Source organism: Cynocephalus volans, chromosome 3 (genome assembly GCF_027409185.1).
Source record: "Cynocephalus volans isolate mCynVol1 chromosome 3, mCynVol1.pri, whole genome shotgun sequence".
NCBI classification, from domain to species: Eukaryota; Metazoa; Chordata; class Mammalia; order Dermoptera; family Cynocephalidae; genus Cynocephalus; species Cynocephalus volans.
Window position 1 is genome coordinate 55,736,218 of NC_084462.1, and position 19,226 is coordinate 55,755,443.

A 19,226-nucleotide genomic window follows, 5' to 3' on the forward strand; every position below is an offset into this window, starting at 1 on the left:
GGCCAGGTACCATCCCCATTCAAAAAGAGAAGAGATAGTCCTGTTGTCACACAAATGGAGGGGGCAGTGCTTGCAGCGTTGTCTGCAGGGCGGTCCTGGTGACTCCCATGGAGGAGAGGCAGGGCTGAGGACATAGCCTTTATTGCCGCAGAACCGGAATTTACACCCCAAGACTGTGAGGGCCATGTCCCAGCTGAAATCTTTTTAGTGTGTGACTGAATGGCACTTACATTCCATTTTGGCTCACATGAAATCAACTGAAGCCCTTTGTTCAAGCTTTAGGCTCTCAGGCATGGAAATGAGAATGTGACTGTCTGTGGCTGGCTTACAGGAAAATTCTTGTTTGTCCCTGAATGAGAGCACAGAGGCATTGAATTTACAGAGATGCAAACTTGCCTAATAAATGAGGCAGTGGCATTTTATATGTAGGTCATCTTTTTTCCTTCCTCCAGGCTTCCTTGCTTTTCTTCCCAGTCATTCATTTCTGATGATAATGTGAATGCTCTTCTTGCTATTGAGGTCCTATTATTGGGGCTAAAAAAAGGCTGAATTTTTAAAGAGTGTTTGAATGTTATATTTTAAAATCAAATTAAGGTTATAAATTGCATAGATCCAGCCAATTCTGTTGCAGAAATAACTTGTTAAAACCAAGGGAGAAAAAGCACCCGCATTTCTCCTCTTGTCCTCCCTGCCTCCTACATAATTTGAAGACATTGATGATGAGTGCTCTCAGTCACATTAGGATTATCTGACTTAAAAAACGGTGTCAAGTCTCTTTAAAGCATTTATGTTAGAAGAGAGTTTAACAGCCTTGAAGAAAACTTATCTTTCCTGCTGTGAGTTTGCATCAATGATTTCAGAGCAGAATGAGGGTAGAAAATTGTTTGCTGTTACAATATTCTTTTAACCTCTCTGCAGTGTTTTACACTTACAGGGAACTATATGCCCTACCATAAAGATGAAAATATGCCTGAAAGAGGAGTGTTCCTTTATTGACATCGTGTTATTGAACCAGGGCCCGAGAGGCCTGGGTTCTTACCCTGTCTCTACTTCACATTGGACCATGGGCAAGGCACTTCACCTCCCTGAGTCTGTTTCCTCACCTTAGACCTCTCTAAGTCCACTTCATCTATCTATATATCGTTTGCCTGAACACTGCTGAACATTTGCCTGAACTTGGCTTCTGCAGCGCTTGCAGGTGGAAACAACTATGGCAAGGCTTAAGGCTCATTTAGAGGGGGCTTGGAGAGAGAGAGTTCTGTATTGAGCCTTTCCTGGTGATGACCCTTGGTATTGTCCAAAGCCCTGTGTTTTTGACTGGCTTCTCTTCAGAGTCTCCGTTGTTATCGCAGTATCCTTGCTGTTCTAAGGGTGGTCTTGTGACTGTGGCAGGTGCTGGCCATTGGAATGAGAATATCTTCATCCTTCAGTGTGACTAAGGCAGAGCATTAAGAATTCCCAGGGCAGAAATCCTTCCTGCTCAGGCTTTTATTCTAAAACTACAGTCTTCATTAAAGCTAAACTTTCTGGGTAGCTGAGCTTATATGCCTGGCATCTGAATGAGAGCTCTCTTTGTAACTGTGTGACTTGAGATCTCTTTTGCCAGCTCCAAGGAAACAATACATGCGTTCTTGTTTGTGTTTGCCAGGCAAGCAGATGTCTGAGATGTGAGAGGCTTTTCTTTTCCTGTGGCATTGATTCTGACTTAGAGCTAAAATAAAGATCACTGAAACATCACGTCAAGTTGAAGAAACCCACAGGTCTTTGTCCTTTAGGCAGGACAGGAGAGTTACTAAGAAGCATTTCACTGCAGCATTCTGTCACACTATCACCTAGAATTGTTTTCTTTGCCCAGAAAGCCTTAACTTGCCTCTAGAAAATCCCCTGGTATTACAACAATATTGTGGCATTATAATTTGAATTTTTCCACTGTGAAATTTTGAAGCAAAGTCACAGCAAAATTGGAGAATTTCCTTAAGTCGCCGGTAGACTCCTTGTCACTTTATCCGCCCCCAATCCCCAACAATATGAGAGATCCAGACTAGCCAAATGCCTCATCTCCAGCACCTTTCTTTCCTTCTTGGCATTACTGTGTTGTTCAAAGCTGCTTTGGATTACTTGGATGCTTCAAAAAGCCATGAAAAGTGGCCTGCTCGTGGCATTTAGAGGCCAGGTGATTGAGAGAAAGGTTTTCTTCCACCTCTGTTATTTAAGCAGAGGTAAGTGCCCCCCTCTTTATAAAGTAGGATTGCTTTTGCCAAATTGTATCTGAAGTTAAGGAAAGGGGAACCGGCCTCTGCAGGCAGAGAGAACTGGAATGCCATCCAAAGCAAAGGCTGCTTTTTCCTGCCTGTGTCGCTGCTGCTACTGCATCCAGATGCTGTAGCCCAGGCATCCTCTCATAGTGGTCCTAGGAAGCAGGCCACAGAATCCAATTTGCCAGCCCTTCTCAGACTCCAGAAAGTAGATAGCTGCTCATTTTGGAAGAGTCAGTCCCCCGTGTTCTCTGAACTGTTTTTCCCAGCATGTATGTAGGTAAAGCTTTCACGTATCTCTAATGAATAAGCCGAAGTTAATTTCTAACTGGTGGATTAAGTCTTAATATTCTGAGTTTCATGAAGTTCTCAGCTTTTAAACTAAACTCCTATCAATTAGTAATGAAATCTACAAAACCTACCTTCTTCTCATTTTGGTCCCCATTAGCCAAAAAAATGCACTATTGCCATAAGTTGGGGACCGTCCACTTATAGCACCTGCAGAAATACTCTTTGTCTCAATGGGCATTCTTCTTCCAGACCATCCACATTGAGCAGCCAAGAGTCACCTAGAATAATTGCCGACCCTCTTGGTTTCAGCACCAACCACTTCTCTCCCAGGCTCTTCATGTGGGTAGACAAAGTTCCTGGGTATAGAAGTTAGGTTTTGTTCAGGTTTCATTTTGGCCTCTTTAGTTTTCCTAAAGCACAAATCCATGTAGAACCCTGTCACCCCTCCACACCAGTTCCAGACGACCTGGGTCTCTCCCACTGCCTCAGGAAGACCTTCACTGTACCTGAGCTTTTGACTTCTGCCACTGCAGCTGCCTTAGTGATGCCAGGGGTGGGGGGAGGGGTGGGGAGGGTGGAGCCGATTTGCATCTCTCCGTTTCCTGGTTAGACTCATCAGCCACAAACTTATGTTGGCAGATCTGCTTCCAGATTGATTTTTGAGAACCATGACTTTCACATTCCTAATTCTGGTTTGTTTTGGTTTTGTTTGGTTTTCTGAATCTTAAAATGCTACCCTGAAAATACTGTATTTTTGAGTTTGTGTTCTGAAAGCCTCCATGCTGCTGGATCTTTGGGGGGAAATATAGGATCCTTCAGCACTGAGGTGTTTAAGATTTGCAACTAGCAATGCAATTTTTTCTAAATATGAGGATATTTACCTTTATCAAGAAGTTATACTAAACAATGGTGTCCTTGATCACTTTATGTTCTCATATTACTTTTGATTCTACTTTAATTCTGTATGGTGGTAAACAAAGATCATTACAAAAAAAAACTGTAATTTTGTTATCTTTGATTCAATGGAATTTCTTTACTTAAAAAATAAAGACTAAAAATGTGGTGTGGCTGTGTGTCCTTTGTACAGTGGGGTTTCCTGTTTAAAAAGATTCTTCCTGTGTCTTCACTGAAGCATAAGCTTAATGGAAATGTGTAAAGCACCAATTTACCACCACAGTTAATGTTAACCCAGCCTTGCAAACAAATACCAAAGACAGAACTAGCCAACAGGTGCCTTCACAAGCCCATCCTCTCCAGTCAAGAAAGCCAAGAACTGAAATAAGTGAGATATCAACATGTAAATCACTTTATAAAGTGAACCATGTAGACAGAATGCAAGGTGAGAGGTAATCAGGGCTCGCAATATGTGACTTGTGTGTTTTTCCAGTCATGTTCTTTGTTTTTTTCTAAAGATGACCAGTAAGGAGATCTTAACCCTTGACTTGGTGTTGTCAGCACCACGCTCTCCCAAGTGAGCTAACCGGTCATCCCTATATAGGGATCCGAACCTGTGGCCTTGGTGTTATCAACACCATACTCTCCCAAGTGAACCACTGGCTGGCCCTCAGTCATGTTCTTTGAAAAGACGTGGTGAACATTACCTAAATCAAGATCATATTGGGTTGGTTGGGTGGTGGTGGTGTTTTCTTCTCCTTTGCTTCTGTCTGAACCCAAGCTAAGGGCCTCCCGGGGCCAAGCACTGGCTCACCCAGGAGAGTGGTACCACTCCCAAGAGCCTTGTACTCAGAGCTCTCTTTGCTCATTGCTCATGCAAAACCTTTGACAAAGCTGGGCAGTTGGGGAGTGTTGGCTTTGAAGGGTATGCATTAACAAGACCTAAGAATGCCCAGTATCAAATTTCAAAATTCATCCCTCTCTGGCAAGCAAGCCACCTGCCCCCCCCACCCACCCCCACACACTTTCTGTCCCCTACAAAATGGCCAGACTATTTTGATCCAAGAAAATTAACTTGCAAAGAATACTCCCTGTGAAAAAAACTACACGGAAGAGAGTTCAGGTCCAGGGTGTTTGGTATGTCAGTGCCAGCAGCATGCCAGTGCGGTCATTTAGGACCACCAGCATACAGCTGCACCTCTCCTGAGGCCATCCCATAGCATCTGTGTTCAGTGGCACTTGCCTCATTTACTGCCCCGATAGCGCTAACATTTGTATTACACCTTTTTGTGAACAGGTTCCTCAGCTCCAGTCATGCAGGGAGTACTTTCCCACAGTGAGGACCAAACACCTAACTGGAGGGCCTTCCATATGACAGCTGCCCTTACTCAGTTCTCTATCGGGTGGCCTTAGAGGGAGGTGCATGAAGAAGCCAGCCGTATATCTGAGTGGCTGAAAGACATTACAGGCAGTCTGGCCTTGAACTGCTGAACTCTCCCCAAAGAGGATAAACCCCTCTCTCTTTGTGGCTATGTGCCACCCAGAAATTGGTTCATGCTATCTACCACATTTGAAATTACCCCAGCATCTCTACTGAAGACAGTTTGGTTTCCTCTTAAAGTTATTTCTTCATCTGATGATGGTTGGTGAAACTGACCTGGAATAATTGAAGCTCTCATTTCATTGTTCCTCTTCCCTTCACCTACCTGCACTTGCCCCACCCCCAGAAATAAATAAAACAAAGTCTGAAACAGAGCATAAGTAGTACAGAGCCAAAGGGATTTGGAGTCAGAGTTGTTGGGTTAGGGTCCCATCCTAGCCATTTTCTAGCTCTTTGACCCTAAGCAGGAATTAATCTCAGATTTATTTATTTATTTATTTATTTTGTATTTATGTTTTTGGTGGTTGGCAGGTACAGGGATACAAACCTTGGTGTTACTAGCACCATCCCCTCCAAAGGGAACTAACGGCCAGCCTTATTTTTATTATTTTTACCTGTAAGATGTGGAAATAATTATAATAAGAATGACTTCCTCAGGATATTAAGATGACCAAATAAATATTTTTCAAAGTGCTAATGTTATGTTGGGCAGTGGCTTTGGCTTTATTTGGTTCGCATTCATAAATACCTCCCAGGAAATGCAGAAACTAGAAGAAAAATGTCTGCATGGGGCAGTTCTATACAGAGGTGTCTAACTGATGGGCTCGTGTAGAAAGCAGAGATGGGTCTGAATATAGTTTCCAAAAACAGTCTTGGGCTTGGAAGTGCTGATAAGCCACATGTGTGCAACATCAAACCCTGATCCTAATCTTTTCCTTCATATGGTCACCTTGCAAAATCAAGGTGTACTCACCTACATGTGTCCTACTTGCTGCCAGGGCGACTTGCAGGCACAGCCTCAGGGAGGAACTTGTACTTATTCTGGGACATTTAGCCTGTCAGCTGCTGCTTTCCCACATGGGCTTTTGCAGCCCAGGTTGAAGGAGTCAGTCTTCTGAAGCCCTGCTTCTCTGTCCTCTGCTCAAGTGCAGTTTGTCTTTAAATCCTTAGATATTAATACCTGCCAGTGTAGGTTCCTCCATATCTTCACTTTCTCCATATGTCAACATATAAGGTTTAACTAGTGCATATTTGAGCCACCTGGGGAAGTTAGAAAGATCTTGATGCCCAGGCTATACCCCAGACCAAGTACATCAGAATCTGTCAGGTTGGGGCTCAGGCATCTAGTTTTAAAGCTCCCTGCAAGGATTCCAGGTTGCTCATTAATGTGCAATCCCCTGGAGGTCTTATTAAAAATGTAGGTCCTAATTCAGCATGTCTGAGGTGGGCCTAAGATTCTGCATTGCTAGCAAGCCCCAAATAGGGCAGCTGCTGCCCTCTCCTGGGTCCACATTTTGAATAGTGAGGCTCTAGGGGCCCTGCAAGCTTCTAGACCCAGCACTGCTGAGCTTTCTCAACACCAGAGCCATGCTTCCACAGGCAGTGGAATGGTCCAATTCTCCCCTTAGGTGACTCCACCTCATTTCCTAGCTGGCTTGAGTTGATACAAAGGCATACCTCTTCCAGGAAGCCTTTGCCAGGCAGCATTAGCCTCCTCCAGTTTCCCTTAGATAAATGCAAGGCTCTGAGCAGTGGCCAATCTTGTTCAGAGAGTCTCTAAAGCTGGTGGCCCATTTCCCTACTGAAATCTCCACCCACACCTTGATGAATTGCCTCCAATGAATCTCCAGATTCCTCCAGAATCTGCTGTCTCCATTTTCTGAAAATCCACATTAGGATGGCAGAAATGCCTCACTGCCACCTTCCAACTCTCTGTCCACATTACTTTTATGAGGCAGAATCCCTGCCTCACCCCAGATGGCTCCAGAAAGGAAGCTGTTATGGTTACCAAATGGTTGTTATAAAATTCATGCTTTGCTGTTCCCCTTTCCATAGCTGATGGCTTTCAAAAGGGCATTTTATTGTCTCTCTTCCTCTATCTCATTAATTCTAGGGCCAGGGTGGCAGGAGAGGGGTGTCACCACTTGTAGGAATCACACCTAGGCATCTGGGATTTTGTGAGGCTGAGCACATTGTTTTAACATTCATGGTCTTCAGACACATTCTCCCAAAGGCAGCACCACCTTCCCAAGCAATGCCTGGCCCAGCCCCAGCCCCCCCCAGTTCCTGCCCAGACTGTCCCTGGAGGGGCAGTGCCAGGACAAGGCCAGCAGGGGGCGGTGCAAGCCCACAGTCAGAGCCGGCTCACTGGGTCCCAACCCTATGCTTGCTTCTTCCTCAGAAAGCCACTGGGTTTTCTTATCAGACAGGGTCCCTGAGGCCCTAGCACTGCTGACTTTAGTGGGGACACCGGCAACCCATTTGGGCTGAGTAGGAGACTAATGCTGCCCAAGACCCTCCTGGTCAGCATCAGCCTGCAGCTGTCTCCACATCCTCATAGATTCAGAGCCGCCATAAATCAGAGGGTGAGGCTGGGCCATGTCCAGGAGGGCTCCTGGCAATAAGGGGCTGGGGAAAAGATGGGAGTCAACCGACAGGGATCAACCACTGTTTCCCTCAGATTTGGGATACAATTCTTAAAAATCAATTAGAAGTATATCTTGAAACATAAAAAATACTCATTCCTTAAGATTCTTGAATCAGCCTCATCCCACCCCCACTCTATCAACACCTCTGCTCAAGTCAGCAATGCCCTCCATCCTGGCAAATGCTAGTCTCCATTCTTATCGCTTGACCCCACAGCACTAGTGGACATAGTGGCCTATGCTCTCCTACTTGAAATACCCTCTTAGCTCCAGATGTTCCTAGGGGATACCTCAGGGTGCGAGAAGTAAAGCTGCTGAACCCTCTTCAACCAGAGCAGCTTCACTCTTTTTATGTTTACATCCCAAGGTTCCATGTAAGATTTGATTTGAAAAAGGGGAGCCTCAACTTTTAGAAAGTAGTGAATGGGCTGGATGGGTAGCTTAGTTGGTTAGAGTACAGCCTTGTAACACCAAGGTCAAGGGGTCAGTTTCCCACACCAACCAGCCTTCCCACACCAAAAAAAAAAAAAAAGTAGTTAAGAGAGGCTTGGGGGAAAATCTTCACTGGTCAGCCTCCCACCCTTCTACCCATAATAATCTGCTATGAATCCTCCTGCAACTCAGATGTCCAGTGTAAATATCATTTATGACTATGGATTGTTGACTGTGAATGTCATAAAGAAGGAAGTTGCCTGGGTAATGAGCATACACTGCAAACCCTAGGAATGAAAGAAAGGATGTAAGAAATAAATGCATATATATGCACATTCACATATACATGTACATAGCCTCACTGAAAACAAGAAAGAGAAGTCTCAGTGGATCAGAGAAATTCCCAGAAGTATAAAAGCCAATGGGATTGGGTTGAACCCACAGTCCAGGAAATAGTTGAAAGATTCTGCCCCAAAAGGTGGGTGCAGCACCAAGGGTGCTTCATACCCACAAGGAGGGGAGGTGACCCCACAGGCAAGAACTGACAAGTCTTGGGTTGATTCACTGGGCTACCTTGGTGGGAGCAACCAGGGCAGTCAATCCTCACCTACCACCACTAGCCAGACAACAGGAATGAGTGTCTGCTTCCAGGTGGGAAAGTAAATACAGCATCTTGGGAGAAGCCTCTGTCAGTGCCTGGGATGGGAGCCCTATGCCGAGAAGAATCCAGCACTTCCCCAAGAGGGGGCAGCATGCTCCACAAACAGAGTCTTCTAACAGGGATTCTCACCTACAAAAACGAGCACACACTCAAAAATCACCAAACACTTGAGGACCACCAAGTCCACAGAAGGAAAGCACTTGTATTTGTCAAACTACGCACATTTGGAAAGTGTAAATTCATCACTATAAAGTGCCTGAGACTGAAGACAAAGAAGAGCTTTAACTGTATAACTTGAGGACTGAGAGAGTGCACAGAGAAGATATCACCCGTAAAACTAAGTAAAACCATCCATCAAGGCAAGGGGTCTGGAGGAGAGAGCTTTTGGTGGAGAGACACCCCCCCCTCCACCCCCACAGATGATGGAGCAGGACATGGTTGCCACCCTGGAAAGAGGTCCAAGCTCCTGGCCATCACCACACACATCCAACTGCACCTGACCAAGGGGAGCAGCCCACCCCAAATGAAGCAGCTTCAAGGCTGCTCCCACCCTGGAATTCCATGTGGAAAACCCCCTGCGGAAAAACCCCTGCCTGCCCACATGCCACCAAGATTACTGCATTTGCCAAATCATTCAAATTTATATCCCCCTTCTTTTATCTTCTGTTTATTGTATTATGGGGGGAGGGGAGATTTTTAATCCAGCCTCTTTGCCTGTTTTCATAGACACTAAGCTCCAAACTCTATTACAAAGGAAATTATTGAGAAGCCTAATTAGAGTCTCTGAAATTCAACCTCACATGAAAGTCACTGTCCTAAAGCTTCAGAGGCAGTTGGGAATATAATTGCCCCCAATTCTTGTTGAAGGGAATTTCCCCGGCTTTATTGCCCCCCAACTTGAGAAGAGGGTGACGCCTGAGCTCACCCAAGTTTATGGAGGTTCAGGAGGACCACAGTCACCTCAGGCAGCCCTTTCCCCAGCCTTGAGTCCAGGACAGCTGAGGAGAGGCCCAGGGATGCTAACTACAGTTAGACGGCAGGAGATGTCTTCACAGGGCTGTGTTCTCAGCTTGGACCCGGGGGCCAAAGAGCTTCTCGGCAATGGCCTTGCCATCATACTCAGGCAGTGTGCCTCCAAAGTCAGAGGGCAGGATGTTCTCATCAATCTCCTGGTAGAAGTTAGAGAGGTCATCTCCGTGAACAAAGACCTGCAGGGAAGCAAGGGAGATATAGCTGAGCATGAGGTGCCCAGAGAATGAGAGATGAGGGAAGGAGACAGACAGGAGGACAAAGCCCCAGAGTGCATTCTTTGCCTGGTGATATACTTCTGTACAGTCCTCCATGTTGTGCTGTCAGTGGGATCCACTCAGTTCAGGACCAGGGTCCAGAGTTTCCCACCCCACTCCACTCTCACCTTTCTTGTCTCATGAACTCCTTCCTGATCCAACCCCACATTCACTCACTGACTCACTCAACACTTGCCCTGGGCAGGCCACACACTCACCCTCTGAAGCAGCTTGCTCTTCAGAAAGGGCTTGACCACATTGTAGGTCGTGGTGAAGTACCACGGCTGGTGGATGAAGTGGATGGCTTTGAATCGGGCTGGGAAAGAATCCTGCAGTGACAGAGAGAGACCCCCACCCCATTGTCCCAATGGCCTCAGAGGCTCCCACTCACTTCCCCACAGCCTTTCCCCATGGCATAAGGACAGATTTGTCCAGCATCATATGGTTGCCCTGGAGGAAAGCCCACTGAAGGTTCCATCCCCAGCCAGCAACTAGGGATCCCTGGCTTTACTGTGGCTCCAAACTGCAGGGAGGAAGTCCCAGAAGTCATACAGCCCAACCATCTCCCTGCAGATGCAAAAATTCCTGGAATTAGGTAAAGAAATGAAATGGTAGCCTTGCTTTATGTTCTGGTGACTGAGTTTTTTCAAACCCACTTGGCTGCTGAGAGGACTGAAAACTTTATAGACCACAGGGACACTCTTGTTATGCCTCATTGTCCTTCAGCCCCTCCCACAACCCCCACCTCTCCTTTCCAAGATCCCCACAGAGCAGATCTAAGGTAGCTCTAAGAAAGAATTCCTGATACATCAGTCTACATAGGAGTGAGTTGTCAGGGGGGTTGGTGACATCCCTTTTTCAGAGTAAACTTGCATTCAAAGAGAGGCAACATGATATATGTGGACAGAGAGCGTGGGGTTCCAGGTCTGATGATGTAGGTTCAAGTCTGGCCTCTGCCACTTTATTGCTGTGTGACTTTGAGACATCACCTAAATCTCTGAGCCTCAGGCTGGCCCGTGGCTCACTCGGGAGAGTGTGGTGCTGATAACACCAAGGCCCCGGGTTTGGATCCCATATACGGATGGCCGGTTCGCTCACTGGGTGAGCGTGGTGCTGACAACACCAAGTCAAGGGTTAAGATCCCCTTACCGGTCATCTTTTAAAAATAAATAAATAAATAAATAAATCTCTGAGCCTCAGTTTTCAAGTTTGTAAAGTGAAGTAGGGAAGCAGGGAGAGAATCCTTTTGAGGAGTCAATGAGATAATGAATGTAAATACTTGGCAAACTGTCCATCACCATGCAAGTGTTTGTGGTTGGAATTGTGGTTGTCACTGCACTTTATGGCACTAGGTGGTCAACTTCTCAGGTCCCTGCACCATGAAACTGGGAAACCAGGCCCAGCCTCTCAGCCTCCCCACCTGTGGGAGGTCCCTGTGGGACAGTGTTCTAAGGCCTCACCTGGAGCATGTCCACCATCTTCCTGAGATCTGATGGCCGGAGCCCAGCAGCCTGCTGCATAGTAAAGCCCTTGAAGTTCTCAATGATGCAGAAGCCGTTAATTTGCGTTTCGTCATTCTCCAGTAGCTTCTCCAGGATGAAGCAATATGCCTGCAAGATCTTGGGCACAGAGTGAACAGACTGGGAGATCCAACTCACAAAGATAATTAAGGCTCAAGGTCCTTAGAGGAGAGCTAACTGGTACATTCTCTACTGGAAGCAATTTGTCACAGGCTTTGATCTGGGACATTCCACCTCCGTGGATGTATTCCAAGAAAATAACCTTGAATATTGCATCCATGGTTAGATGCCAGAATGTTTATCCCAGTACTCTTATTTACTGGAAACACTAGAGACAACCTAAATGTCCAACAATAAGGGACTGATGAAATTATGGTACATTTATGCTAAGGAATACTCAGGAACAGTTAAAAATTATACAGAAGACTAATGATATAATGTTATATTAGGGTAGAGTATGATCCAATTTATATTTTAAAAAATGTGTGTGTATATAGAAAAAAATAGACTGGAAGTATGTTAATAGTAGAAATCTCTAGATAGTAGAATTGTGAATAATTTTAAATTTGTTTGTGATTTTTTTGTATTTTCTAAAATGAGTAGATATCACTTATGTAATAAAAAATATATATTTTTAAGTCTCTTATTCCTCTAAGATCAGGAACAAGATAAGGACATTTACTATCTCCACCACCATTTAACTGTATGTTGGAAGTATTGGCCAATGCAATCAAATTTTTTAAATAAATCAGGTACATAAGAAGAAAAGGAGAAGAAAAACTATCTCCTCTATGTACAGATAATGTGATTGTATACTTAGAAAACCTAAGAGAATCCATTATAAAACTAACATAAATTTTAAAAGAATTCAGCAAAATAGCAGGATATGAAATTAACATACAAAGACAACCATTATGTGTCAATTAAAAACAAAACGTAAAAAAATTGTGATCTTCACAATACAAACAGTAACCAATTAGAAGATATAATGGAAGAGAAAACCTCATCTATAGAAACAACAAATAAATACTTAAGATTAATCTAATAAGAAATGTGCACGACATTTGTGAGAGAAACTTCAGAACACTCCTGAAAACTCAAAAGTAAGCTTGAATAAGAGAGAAGACATCCCATTTTTGTGGCTAACACAACTGGCTCTCGATGTGGCATACATAAAGATGCCAATTCTCCCCAATTTGTTTTTTTTTTTTTTTTAAAGCTGACCAGTAAGGGGATCTTAACCCTTGACTTAGTGGTGTCAGCACCACACTCTCCCGAGTGAGCCACGGGCCGGCCCTCCCAATTTGTTATTTACTTTTAATATTATCCCAGTAAAAATACTCCTAATGTTTCTCTTGAAGCTAGACAAGTTGACTTTAAAGTTCATAGCGGAAAATAAACATGCAAGAACAGCTAGAAAAATCCCGAAAAAGTGGAGCCATAAGGACAGAACTAGCCCTAACAGATATTAAATATGCCATAAAATCTCAATAATTAAAACAGTGTAGTATTGGAGCACAAATAGACAAAAAGACTGGTGGAACAGAATAGAAAGTCCAGAAATAGACCAAGTACATATGAAATACAGAGTATGATAAAGACGGAATCTCAAATCACTGGGAAAAGATGGATTTTTTTAATAAATGGTTTTGGGACAACTAGATAGCATTTTCTAAAATGAGTTTGTACTATTGTTTTTAATTTTAAAATATTTTTAAGGCTTGGTGGCACATGCCAAAGTTCTCCCAAGACAAATCTTAATTCCCCCACTTGGGGCAGCCCTCTTAAGGGCTCAGACAAGAAAAATCACATACACATAAGGGCAAAGAACTTGGGTTGCTAAACAGGTTGGAATCTGTGCTTTCCAGAATCTCTTCCAGCCTACAGTCCACTAATCCCTGTTCTCTATGTTCTCTCAGCTTTCAGCATTTGGGAGGGCTTCCCCCAGTTCATGGGCCACATCTGTTACCTCCACTTGGCACTTGGTAGGGATTATTGGCTAGCAGGCCCCGCCTGCAAAGCTGCCGGGTTTTCCAGCTGCCCTGGCACATCCTAGGAATTCTCACCCTTCCTGGAGAGGGCTTGATGGCAGATGGCTACTTGCCTTTCCCCCTCCATAGACCTTCCCTCCTGCGGAGCCAGGAATGAGAATCCAGTAGAGGCCAGGGGGAGGAAACCCAGCCCATAGGCTGGGAGGGAGCCAGGTGAGCCCCCACTGACCTCGTCGAAGGTGATTTCCTGACTATGCCAGTTCTCAATGTTGAAGAGCATGACCACTCTGCCATACTTGTCCCGCGTAGAAAGGACACCAGGGTAGCCAGCCTCAATGGTGCAGCGGACAGCCTCCAGGGATAGGCTGTCGAAGAGCTCAGGGTACTGCAGCCGGAAATTCACATAGCCTAGAGGAGGGAGAACCGAGGAGCCCCCTGAGGAAGCCTGTCCATCTCTACCTCATCCCCCCTCCTGGGGTGGCACAAGGTGGGAGTGAGAGATCTGGGCTCCTGTCTGGCTCCTCCAGACACAGGTACTCAATCTATGTTAGCCCCATGTCTCCAAAAACTGGAATGATAATATTGGCCTATCTCATCAAATTGTTGTGGCAATCAAATGAGATTCAAGGTGTGAAGATCGCTGTAAACTGTGCAAACATGAGGTATAGTCCTAAATATGAGGACGATTATTTCTTATTATTTTCTTTCCCATGGGGACAAGGCATAGGTTTTTCAGCTGGGCACAGGGTTAGCTGAATAGGGGTGTGGGCAGGGCTGGGAAGAAGCCCCTGAGATAAAATCCAAACCCCAAGGAGGGCCAGCCTGTGGCTCACTTGGGAGAGTGTGGTACTGATAACACCAAGGCCAAGGGTTCGGATCCCTGTATAGGTATGGCCGGTTAGCTCACTTGGGAGAACGTGGTGCTGCCAAACCCCAAGCAGGACACAGAGGCCCTTTCTGATTCCAGCACCTCTATTACCCACAAACCCCATCCATACCCATCCTGAAGAGGTCCCTGCCTCTGTGGGGCAGTCTGCACAGCCAAACCTGAGCCCCAAGAGGAGGTGCTGGGGGAGCGTTTGCCAAGAGAATTCCATGCCAACGACCTCACTGCTCTAGAACACTCTGGGCACATCCCACCACCCAGACATTATCTTTGCTGTTCCCTCTGCACAATTGCTCTTCCCCCAGATATCTAATTTCCTTCAGGTTTTTCTTCAAAAGTTCCCTTTGCACTGGGGCCTTCCTGGCCACTTTACCTAAAACTTCAACCCCTCGGTTCTATATATCCACCTTCTTTATTTTTGTCCTTATCCCTTATCACTAACACTCTATATATTTTTATTTTATTCATCCTATTTATTATTTCCACCATTAGCATATAAGTTCCACAAGGGCAGGAGATTCTCGTCTGTTTTGGCCTAAAACAGTGGTTGGCACAGCATGGCACTGAATTAACATTTGGGGAAGGAAGACATAGAAGTAAAATCATTAGGCTGCAGAGGGCCTGCTCAGACACCCCTACCCTCCACCAGCACCAAAGACTTGATTTCTTTAGGAAACTTGTCTTCATCTAGCCAGCAGGGCTAGGGCCGTTCTGTCCCCATGGCTTATTCCCAGACTGGCACCATCTTCAATTCCACTGTACATGTGATTTAGGTAACTGCAGTGAGCAAGGTATGTACTTACCTCCCTGCCAAAGCCTGGGTTCTGATGATGGGGGGCGGAGGGACAGGACTCCTCCTCTCTTCATCCAAATTAGGTACCCCAGTTCTACTCACTGAGTCCCAAGACTGGGAGAGAGGTGAGAGGAGCCAGACCTCTAGGAATCTGGTCCTGACAAACTCATTCACTCACTGTCAGAGCTGAAAGGAACCTTGGAGGCTATTGAATTTACACACACGCCCATCTTACAGGTAAAGGTATGGAGGCTAAGAGAGAGTGACTTGTACACGCCACGGAAGGGGGTCTCACTCAGTTCTGCCTGGGTGAGGGCGAACACCATCCTCATGACCTCCTCTCGCCTTCCCAGGGCCGTCCCTCTGGTGGGAGCCTCACCTCTGAGCAGCTCGTAGGCTCGAGCTACGTTGAACTTGCGCGCGCGAATGAAGCGTAGGAAGAAGGAGCTGTCCCTTTCCCGCACCCTCTCAGCCACCGCCACGGCCAGCTCCTCCCCGGTTGCCGCCTGCACCTGCACCAGCTCCTGCAGCTCTCGAACCACCTCCTCCCGAGTCTCCTCCCTCTCATTCAGCTCGTCCTTGGCCTGGAACAGGGAGGGAACACAGACTTACAGGTAGGTGCGGGGAAGGAGCAGGACACGTGTGATGAGTCTCCTACCAGAGCCAGACCAGCTGAGGGAGCCCAGGCGGCTGCAGCTGGGGCCACCGCTCTTCTGCCCTGCATCTGCACTGCGGCACCTCAGATTGTGTTTGGAGAAAATTAGGTCAAACTGCTCATCCTGGGTTTGCTTGCAGGATATAGCCCACGATCTAGACGTTTCTAACAATAACTGCCTACATTTACTGAGTCCTTACTTAGCACCTTGCTAAGTCCTTTAAATGCATTGTTTTTTTCATTTTTGCCACAACCCGTCATGGCTGGTATTCTTATCCCCACCTCTCAGATGAACAGACTGAGGTTCATCCAGCCAAAGATATTCTTGCCCAACATCACCCTTGGGTGGGGATGCAGCTGAGACTCCTAATCAGGCTCCATTTTTAATCTCTTCACTTTGCTCCTTCCCAGGCTTGATTTGGGTCTTTTCAAAAACAAAGATCCCCAGCAGACGGTAGCTGCCTCCTGCCCCAGAGCCTCACATTCCTTCCCTTTGCTGGGCTAAGAGAACTCCTCAGTGTGCCTCAGGCAGCTCTCTCCCTGGACAGCATGAGGGGGGAAGGGAGAGGAGGGCAATCAAGTGTGGGGGAGCTAATAGCACCTTTCCCTTGAGGTGCCCAGGGAAGTGGAGATGGAAGCCAGGAGCCCAGGCTCAGCTCAGCCATTTCTCATCCTCCCCATCAGCCCTAAGGCAGCTCTGCCAACCTCCACAGAGTCGGGTCTCCCCTGAGCTAGTCCAACAACTGTCTTTCATAGGTACAAAAGGTAAGACACAGAGAGGGAAAGCAATTTGCTTGAGGTCACACAGCAAGATGGATGTAGGTCTGGTTCTAGAATTCAGGCCTCTTGCCTGTCCAGTAGGGGCAGCAGTTGGATCCTTGTTCCCCAGGGCCACTTCTAAACCAGTGCTTCTTATGTCTGAGTCTAGAATGATCCCTAGTTCAGGGGCTCCAGACTGTAGTTTTGGATTAGGCTGGCCTAGGTGTCTAGTCAGCCCATTTTCTGCCATAGCCCTCACCTCTAGGATGGCCCCTAGAGCAGGCCAGTCTACCAGGTCCAGGATGACCTGGAGAGCCAGTGCTGGACCCTTCTACAGGAGGGAGGATGCTGTCACATTCCCCCCAGGTTGCTTCCTTAGGCTGACCCTTCCCATACTCCCCGCCACCTCACCTTCTGCAAGGTGTGGCGGGGCAGCTGGTTGCAGGGGCCAAAGACAGGCCCATGGTCCTTGGTCGTGAGCTGCTCCAGTTGGGCACGGAGCTCATGTTCCTCTTCAGAGACCATGCGGAACGTGCCCATCTGGGCAGAGAGGAGTCAGAAAGAACAAGGAACAGCCCCCCTTCCCCAGCAGCCTGAGCAAGCCAGGCAAATGGGCCTGCTCAGACCCTAAACTAGTGCTTTTGCCTGAGCTTGTTGTTAGGTCTCCTCCCTTTGTGGGGGATCAGTGCCCACAGAGAGGTTGTAGGGGTGCATGTCCATAGTCCAGGGTAGATCAGACAATGGAGAAGCAGGGAGGGAGGCAGAGCAGGAGGGAGGAAAGGTGGATGAAGGAGAGCCCTGGAGAACAGGGGTACTCACCCCCTCCGACATACTGCCTCTGGAAGACACTGAGTCCTCAGAAAAAGAAGGGTCCTGTTTCCTCTATCCTGGCCTCTCCGGGCAGCCTCTTCTCTAGGAGAAGAAGTCAGCGCTGCAGTGGTATTAGAAAAACCATCCTGTTATTGTCTCAGAAGAGTGGATCTCAAACTTTCAAGTGCATCAGAATCACCTAGGGCATTTGTTAGAAATGCGGTTGCCTTGGCTCCATACCCTGCAGTTCTGACTTTGGAGGTCTGGGCTGGGGCCCAGGAAACTGCAATTTAAGGCACCCCAGGTGGCTCTGAAAGAGATGGCTCTTGGGCTACACTGGGAAACACTGCTTTGAGGAGGGGTACACACACAAATACCTCAAACCTCAGCTGTTAAGATAAGTGGCCCAGCCAGGAAAAAACTAGAGTCAGACTACATTCTCAGTTACATGATCACTGCAGGATAAAGCAATCCCTCCTCCCTTCTGTGGCCCTCCTTCCCCAGCCCAAGGGGTACCTTAGAAACTTCCCAGCCCTTTCCCCAGTACGTTCATTCTCAGGAGAGGTGATGACCAGTTACATAATCATAATATTGAGTATGTGTTTTGTGCTTTTTGATGCACTATGTATTTTCAAATCCATTATCTCAGAGCCAGGGATAGTATTATTGTTCCTGTTTTACATAGGAGGAAACAGGGCTGAGAGAATAAATGACTTTTCCAAGGTAACACAGCCAGAAATAGCCAGGGATCAAGACTCAAACCCAAGTTGTGACTTCCTGTCAGCACCAAGAGGCAGCCTGGTACAGCACAAAAGTTGAACCTGGGTTCAAATTCTGTCTCTTCCACTTGCAGGCTGTGTGATTTGACCTTTCTTGGTTGTCCCCTGTAAAATGGGATGGAAGGATTAAGAAATGTAATTAAATAATGTACACATAAGCAGTGCTTGGCCCCAGAACAAATCTCATCCATAGTCCACATGACAACCTGCTTACACAATGGGTATTTTTGAAGACAGCTCTTCTGTTTCCAGGTTTTCTCCCCTCACACCTAAATGTCCCCAGTGCCTTCAAGGACCCTTCCCCATCTTGCTCCTGCCTCTGATCATGTTCCATTGGTCAGTTTGGTCACCTAGTCACAGTTGGTAAGTGGCAGAGCTGAGACTTGAAGCTATGTCTGCCTTCCACCAAGTCTGTTTTGACAGCTATAGCCAACACATTTTCAGGAAAACTCTTTTAGGAGAGCTACTATCATAGAAACCTTGAAGGTCAGAGAGACCTGGGTTTGAATCAGGCTTTGCCATTTACCACCTGGGTGACTGTAGGCAAGTTATTTAACCATTTTGGTCCTCAGTTTTCTCACCCGCAAATTGAAGATATCAACAGTACCTATGAAAAAGAATTGTCATGAAGACCATACAATTTCTGTAATGTGCCTGGCACAGTGTCTTGCTCTAAAATATTGTTACCTTTCCCTTTCTTAGCATCATACTGATCATTATCTCAACATGCACAGATAGATTTGGAGAATCCCATGGAATATTTGAGGTCTTCCATCTTCTGCCCCTCCCACTCCACAGCCCCAACAAGGGCAGGGAAGTTCTGGGGGGCTGTAATCCACCCACAGGAAACAAAAGCCATCTCTCTGTGGGCATATAGACAGACAGACCAAAATGCTGTTGTGCTATCACTCGGGTTTTGCTGGAATGGGAACAGAGATGCTGACAGAATTGCCCTGAGAAGTTCAGAAAGAAGGGATAGTGGCTGGACACCCCCAGCCAGTTAAGCAGACTATCAGGACAAGATCCTAGATCTTAGAGAGTCAAAGTCTGCACAGCAACTCTTTTCTAAACATACCCAAGCTGTTAACTTTAATTTTTTTCAAATACTGATTTACAAGCTGCATACAATGAAAAAAATGCCTACCCCTCCCTCACACCATGTCAATGCTATGCCCTGCCATTTAGGGT

At 46.4% G+C, this 19,226-nt stretch overlaps 1 protein-coding gene across 1 annotated transcript; it reads right to left on the reverse strand.

Annotated features, from left to right (window-relative positions):
- Positions 1-9,608: 9,608 nt before the first annotated feature.
- RLBP1 (retinaldehyde binding protein 1) lies at positions 9,609-17,280 on the reverse strand. The gene is made up of 7 exons (XM_063091952.1): positions 17,269-17,280; positions 16,861-16,989; positions 15,415-15,619; positions 13,586-13,764; positions 11,306-11,464; positions 10,064-10,174; positions 9,609-9,767 (listed from the first exon to the last, which is right to left on the reverse strand). The coding sequence occupies exons 1-7, from the start codon at positions 17,278-17,280 to the stop codon at positions 9,609-9,611; spliced, it is 954 nt and encodes a 317-aa protein (XP_062948022.1).
- Between the last annotated feature and the right edge of the window lie 1,946 nt (positions 17,281-19,226).